Source organism: Papio anubis, chromosome 5, assembly GCF_008728515.1.
Source record: "Papio anubis isolate 15944 chromosome 5, Panubis1.0, whole genome shotgun sequence".
In the NCBI taxonomy this organism is placed as follows: Eukaryota; Metazoa; Chordata; class Mammalia; order Primates; family Cercopithecidae; genus Papio; species Papio anubis.
The window spans coordinates 53,117,560-53,125,014 of NC_044980.1; the positions used below are offsets into that span (position 1 = coordinate 53,117,560).

At 36.7% G+C, this 7,455-nt stretch overlaps 1 protein-coding gene across 3 annotated transcripts; it reads left to right on the forward strand.

Annotated features, from left to right (window-relative positions):
• Window positions 1-1,829: 1,829 nt before the first annotated feature.
• Window positions 1,830-7,251, forward strand: GAPT (GRB2 binding adaptor protein, transmembrane). Of its 3 annotated transcripts, none has more exons than XM_009208453.4 (2): window positions 1,830-1,966; window positions 5,288-7,251. In XM_009208453.4, the coding sequence occupies exon 2, from the start codon at window positions 5,578-5,580 to the stop codon at window positions 6,049-6,051; it is 474 nt and encodes a 157-aa protein (XP_009206717.1). In that variant the 5' UTR covers window positions 1,830-1,966; window positions 5,288-5,577; the 3' UTR covers window positions 6,052-7,251. The 3 variants fall into 3 exon arrangements, with proteins under 3 accessions (XP_009206717.1, XP_017815051.1, XP_009206718.1); XM_017959562.3 differs by lacking the exon at window positions 1,830-1,966 and adding an exon at window positions 3,398-4,557; XM_009208454.4 differs by lacking the exon at window positions 1,830-1,966 and adding an exon at window positions 3,398-4,404.
• The last annotated feature ends 204 nt before the right edge of the window (window positions 7,252-7,455 follow it).

Genomic DNA, 7,455 nt, shown 5'->3' on the forward strand with positions numbered 1-7,455 from the left:
GGTTGGGAAGTAGGAAAATATAGAATTCAAGACATAAAACCTAATCCCTACAAATGATAATGATCCAATAATTATATTTTGAATATATACAACATTTATTTTATAAATTTGAAGAATAATTATATCTATGACATCAAAAAAATTCTATTTGAGGAAAGTGTCAGTCATTTTCCCTCCATTTTATTTATCCTTAGAAAAACTAAAATAATAAGGGGTTAAACAACTTTTTTAAGTTCAAAGGGAAAACCTAAATGAGCACCAGTTGTCCTGCCTTCTAGAGAAAATCATAATTTTACACAAACATTGCATAAACTGCCTTTCTTACAGACATGTGCCTAGGCAGGTGAGTGTGTATATTATTTGGTGGGGTGGCTAATACTGCAGTTAAACATACTGGTGAGAATGTGGAGCACATCAGGTTCATAGCTTCACAACTTCGTAACCTCCTTCACTGTAAGATTTTTATCCAGGACACCCCTATTCTGCCTTAACACCTTATTTATGAGGCTTAGCTCAGGTCTTGCCTTCCCTGACCATCCTCTGAGCTGGATGCCTCTTTCCTTTACCTCCACTGTCCCTGTCCATAATCATGTCTTTCTTAGGCCTTATCACTTTGATCTGAAATGTTCTGTGGGTGCAGCAGCCTCTCTACTTGGCTTTACGTGCTGCAGGCAGCTTATTCACTCTTGCATCCTCATCACTTAGCACAATGCCTGGCATAATGTCAGTGCTCAACAGGTGTTAATAGTACATCCTGTCCTTCCAATGTACAGTAGTTATTTCAGTAACTAAATCTTCTTTTTTAAAACCACCTTGTGCAAAGTTAATCCTCTGTGGTTCAAAAAGTTCCAATACAACTTAAAAGACAAATTTTCCATTACTTTGTCATCTCATCTGTCGAATTCATCTGTAATTTGTCTAATTCAGCATCTTGCACTGTGTGTGTTCCCATGGAGTTGGACTCCAAGAGATGCTGTCAGTAAGGGTATCTATGTGGGAAACATGTTACTCAATCTAGCAAGGCAGCCAGTGCAGTGGTTTAGCACCCAGGTGCTGGGGGCAGACTGCAGGCTCTGTCAGGAAAGTGGTAATTCTATGTGCTTCTGTTTCCTCTTCTGTAAAATATAACTAAAAACATTTTTTCTCCCTCATAGGGTTGTTGCCAGAATTTGCTGAGTATTACACAAAAGGCTTGGAGTACTTAGTGCTAAAAGCAAAGTTAAACAATTTCTTTTTCTTATTTGGTTTTATTTTGCTTGCTGGCTGTAGGGCTGCTGAGAGCCGTTAGCATGCTGATATGCCCATGAATATCCAGGGAAGCAGTATTCCTTACATTTACCTGATGGAAGAGCTACTAGCATGTCCCAGAAGTAATGGGCCTCAAAACATACCTGAGGAAATTCCTATTTATACATTTAAAAGAACATTAACATTTTCCAAACCCAAATTGGGACACTGATTTCACCTGTATGGCTATAACTTGGGAGCATTGGTACATAATATTAATATTTGAAGAGAGGACTGGTCTAGCAACACAAGTAAATAATAATAATAAAAGCCCAAGACCTATGTGTTACTACATTTAAAATATTTCTTTTTTGAGAAAATTAAAGTACAAGTGAAGTGACTTTTATTGATATTAAAATGGGAACTGCAAATATGGCCCGAATAAAAAACCATGTAGGCTTTACGTATTATTTTCTGACACAGTTAAAAAATTATTACTTGACAAAGATGAAGGGCCAGACTTCCTTATTCAAAAACTCACGCCATTTATCTTAATTCTGCTGCATCTGATACTAACTTCCTCTAGGGCCAGGAAACTTTGCAAGTGTTAAATAACCTGAAAGGAGGGAAAGAAGGAAGTAACCTACCAAAGTGGAAAAGAGGAACAAGTTCTAACCCAATGCAGATTTAAAACATAACCAAAAGAACAAAAGAGAGAGTTTGACACACCAATCTTGAGGTAAGTAAGAACTTGATTTAAGGTATTTGGGTGATTAAAAACTATAAGAAACAAGTTTGTCTTTAATTAATCAATGATTGTTATCTTATTACAGTTTTTAGAAAAAAATGCCTTATGTAGCTATAAGGGGGAAACCCAATTTACAAACTGGGAGTGATGTTGATGTTCCTTTACAATATGATTATGCTTTGCTGTTACTTTGTTTCCAAACAGAAGGGCATCATCTTACTTGAAAATTCCTGAAGTTTCTCAGCAATTTGCGATTTTAAGAACAATGTCAAATTATTAGGTAACCTGTTGGAACTGAAAACAGAGTCTTCTTTCAAACTGGGCAAAGTGAACATTATTTAAGTGTTAAACTATATTTGAAGGATTATTGCTTACAATATGTTTTTCATTATAGTAGGTCTTTGTTCATGTCTCACAGGTTTTTTTCCTGTAACGTTATTTCAAAGAAAATGATGCTTTTTTTTTTTTCTGTAAAATGTCTTCTTGTCTTTATCTTGGTAAATATCTCTTAGACAAACAATTTTAATATTTTGGATGTACCAGAATATCCACTCTACACAGAATAACATAGATGGTAAAAATACCTTTCCTTCTTAAAAATTAAGAGGGCAATTTATTGCCTTATCCTCAGCTGCAGAAGTGACAATAGCCTTCCTCAACCCTCACCGTGACTTCTGTTGCAGGCCTAGTATCTTTCAAAAAGTTGATTAAGTTCAATTAATATTTAAAGTTTATTTTGTAAATTTACTTCAAATACTCTGGCAACTAATTTCTTTTTTTTTTTTTTTTGAGACGGAGCCTCGCTCTGTCACCCAGGCTGGAGTGCAGTGGCACAATCTCGGCTCACTGCAAGCTCCACCTCCCGGGTTCATGCCATTCTCCTGCCTCAGCCTCCCGAGTAGCTGGGACTACAGGCGCCAGTCACCAAGCCCAGCTAAATTTTTGTACTTTTTTTTTGGTAGAGACGTGGTTTCACCGTGTTAGCCGGGATGGTCTCAATCTCCTGACCTCGTGATCCACCTGCCTTGGCCTCCCAAAGTGCTGGGATTACAGGCGTGAGCCACAGTGCCCAGCCACTAATTTCTTAAATCGGTAACCATGTGTACCATAAAATATCTTGCAGATAATTGGCGCTCATCTGTTTCAAACAGAAAATGAGGTCCTAATGATTAAAGTCATTTGGCTAAACTTTTGTCCTTGAACACAAGAGCGGCTGGCCTTATAAAGGAGGGATCCTACAGACTGTAAATCTTGTGTGGCGGACCATACAGTTCTCAACCTCAATATTACTCCCCAAAATTCCAAGGAGATTAAAACATTTCTGCATCTGGGGTGCTTGTCCCTGTATTTTTATTAAAAAAAATTTATAAATTAGCTGCACATCTTATTTAATTTTATTATATGAAATGTCAAGTTAAATATGTGCATATTAATATATTCTAACCTTAGACAAATTTATGAATGTTCATTACCATTAAACTTTTCATGAATACTCACTAAAAGCAGAGCACCATTTTGTGAATTTCTACTTTTCTTCTTCATTGTTACTATTATTATCATCCCATAAGGAGATTACTTCCTTCATTAACAAACGTTTAATAGATTAGTCATTCTATGTCTAATGCTGGTGTTGGTAATACACAGGTAAATAATATATAATTTCCAACTTTCAAAAACCTCAGAGCTAATCAAGCTATACAAATTTAGTGACTGATGCACTTAGCATGTTACAGATATTTGGATAAATAATATTTTGGGGAAATTTTTACCTGAATTCTCATTCAGTCACATTTTGGTTGTAAGGAGTTACTTAACTTCTTTAAGCCTCTCTTCTTATCTATAAAATGATGATACAAATAGTACCTACTGCATACAGCAGCTATAGGATTAAATGAGATAATCCCTGTAACAGTGCTTAAAAGCTGAAGCTCTTAACTAAACATTATTGATGATAACATTCCATAAATGATAATAATCATTTCACAGGCACTGTTGGATCTATGTCTACATCCAGACTGAAAATATACAGTAATAATGTTTTGTTCATAAAATCACAATGGAACATGCAGCCCAGTTGAACACTTCCCCTTCTTATCTCCTTGCCATTTTAAAGCATCAACAGAAAACAATGTAAAATCATCTTAGATGGAAGTTATTTTCTGAAAGCTATGAGAAAACCTGTGATACAAAGGCTTTTGAAAATACATTGGTTTACTTTAAAGGTCTCATATCATGTTTTAAGCATAAACTGCACCCTTGAGTTTTAAACTATCATCTTAAGCAATTAGATGCTGAAATTTGCAGTCATTTTTAAATGCATTCTTTCATTCAATAAATATTGATTGGATGCATTTTCTGTGCTAGGTGTTGTGCTGTTCTCTAGGAACATACAGATGAAATGACCTGAACCCTGCCCACCATTTAACCGAGTAAGAATACAGTTCTCTCATTTAGGTTATGGCACTATAGTAGAGAATGGACTCATTAATGAGGGATTGCAGAAGAAGGAATGGTTAAGAAAAAGACAAGGTCTCTGCCTGCTCCAAAGAAGGATAGGCAGGGCTTCACAGAAGAGGTGACAGGTAATGAAGATGATTGCACTTGTCTGCACATGTCCCATTTCTTCTATTGTGCTCAGAACATTATCTTTCACTTGAAAATTGTTAACCTAATTGTCAAAAACTATGTGGAGATCTAAGTGATAAAACCACTCAGGCTTGGGCAGGGACAGGATTTTTCTAACTCTTTTTTCTTTCATCACAACAGGTAGTGTATTTTATATTAAAAGCAGAAGCTCACTATATGCTGGTGTTTAATGCATTGGTGAAAATCAGTAATTTTTCTATGTTAGATAATAAGTATGCAATTAACATATTTTTAATTTATAGCAGGTTTCTGCATGGCAGATCATTCAACCTTCTTCTTCTTTTTTTTTTTTTTTTTTTTTTTTTGAGAGGGAGTCTTGCTCTGTTGCCCAGGCTGGAGTGCAGTGGCACGATCTTGGCTCACTGCAAACTCTGCCTCCCGGGTTCATGCCATTCTCCTGCTTCAGCCTCCCGAGTAGTTGGGATTACAGGTGCCTGCCGCCACGCCCAGCTAATTTTTTGTATTTTTAATAGAGACGGGGTTTCACCTTGTTAGCCAGGATGGTCTCGATCTCCTGACCTCGTGATCCACCCACCTCGGCCTCCCAAAGTGCTGGGATTACAGGCGTGAGCCACCGCACCTGACATTCAACCTTCTTTTTCTTGAGTTTTCTACTCTGCTGTCATCTTCCACTCATTTCTGCTTCATTTTGTGATTCATTAACAGAAAAGGAAGCGGAATGGAATAAAATCCCCTTGATACAGTACAACTATACATGAATGGCTGTAATGTGAAGAGCATCACACACGAAGAGAGCCATCTTCCAAAAATAAGTTTATACACTCTCTCCTCTAATTGCATCAGGACTTTACCAGATAGCATTCTTTCAGCTCTGAAAAGGAAATGCCCAAAAGAGCTTCCAAACTCATTTTTGAATAATACTAGGCTACAAGGAATTACATTGTGAATTCATTAAGGGTAACACCAAACCACTAAACAGCACTGTTCGTACAGAAATGTTGAAAAGCTGTGGAAATAATTTAGTGGCCATTTCTGTAGGAATTTCACTTCTTTTACTCTTAGTGGTTTGTGGAATTGGGTGTGTTTGGCACTGTAAACACCATGTTGCCACACGATTTACCTTACCGAGGTTTTTGCAAAGGAGAAGCAGCAGGAGAAAAGTCTGTACTAAAACATTCTTGGGCCCCCGCATCGTTGGCTTAAGGCATAAAATCTCAGTTGAAACCCAAGACCACAAATCTGCTGTCAAGGGAAATAACATACACAAAAACTATGAAAATGTGGAAGCAGGTCCTCCCAAAGTTAAAGGAAAAACCGATAAGGAACTATATGAAAACACACAGCAGTCCAATTTCGAGGAGCATATCTATGGAAATGAGACATCTTCTGACTATTATGACTTCCAGAAGCCTTGTCCTTCTGAAGTTCCTCAAGATGAAGATATATACATTCTTCCAGATTCATATTAGCTTTTCAAAATACTGACTTTTGTTATTGGATGACAAATACTCACTGTAATTTTTCAACAGCAAAGACCTGGAATCAAACTAAATGTTTATCAACAGTAGACTGGATAAAGAAAATGTGGTAACACCATAGAATACTATGCGGCCATAAAAAAGAACAAAACTAACATGGGAACAGAAAATCAAATACCACATGTTCTCACTTAGAAGTGGGAGCTAAATAATAAGAACACATGGACAGAAAGAGAGGAACAACAGACACTAGAGCCTACTTGAGGGAGGACGGTGGAAAGAGGGGGAGGTTCAGGGGAAAAAAAACTATCAGGTACTATGCTTAGTATACAGGTGATGAAATAATCTGTACACCAAACCCCCAAGTCACAAGTGTTCCTACATAACAAACCTGCACATGTACCCCTGAACATAAAATTAAAATTAAAATACTGAAAATAATTCACTGTGATTTTTATTGTACTGATGCCATTATTAATCAAGTTCTGATAAGTAGGTAGTCTCTGCTCTATCTCCACCTTTCTGAACCCTATGTGTATCACTTTGGATTAATTCTAGATATCTTCTCCACCCTCCTTGCCCCAGACTGAATCTGTATTATGTGATACTGAGTCTTCTTTCTAAATGTTACCTGTTATCTCTTTCCTTTATTTCTACTATTATCTTTATCTGGATCAGAATTATTGTCATAGGCTCCTAACTGGTCCTCCTGCTTCTAGTTTCTACCCACTCAATCAATTACCCATGGCACTGCCAGATTTATCTTCAGAAAATATTCCCAACAGCAGCATCATTTATTTTGCTTAAAGTGTTTTAATGCCCCCTCTTTGCAAAAGACATAATACCCATAATTTGAACTCCAAAATTGATGATTTTCCACAGTTGGTTCCAATTCTGTTTTCCAATGACTTCTCCTACTATCTCTCATTTCTTTGCTTTCAGTAGAATCATCTCGAAACCTGACAAACTTATCCTTCCTTCACAGCTTTGCTTTTCTCCCTCCTCTCTCAAGCCTGCTTCAGATTATAAGTTCTTCTGCACATCTCCTGAATCACTCCAAACCTGCATTTACCTTTTTATTTTCTGATATAAGTTTTGATGCCTCTTCAATTCTTAGGACATTTAAACATATGAATGTTGCCACAGCATTTTATTACCTAGCTTCATATGAAAATGTCTTAAATTCCCACCTGAAAAGAAACTGCCTCTTATGATGTTCTAGGCATTTTTAGCCCAAATGCCTAGAACATCATATGAGGCACTAAATGTCTCATGTTTTACTGACGAGAATTGAATTGTACATTTTGCTGAGTAGATTTGAGGAAAAGAATCTAATAAATTCATCTATTATTCATCCATGCAGCGAATATTTGTTGAGTATCTTCTGTCTACTTG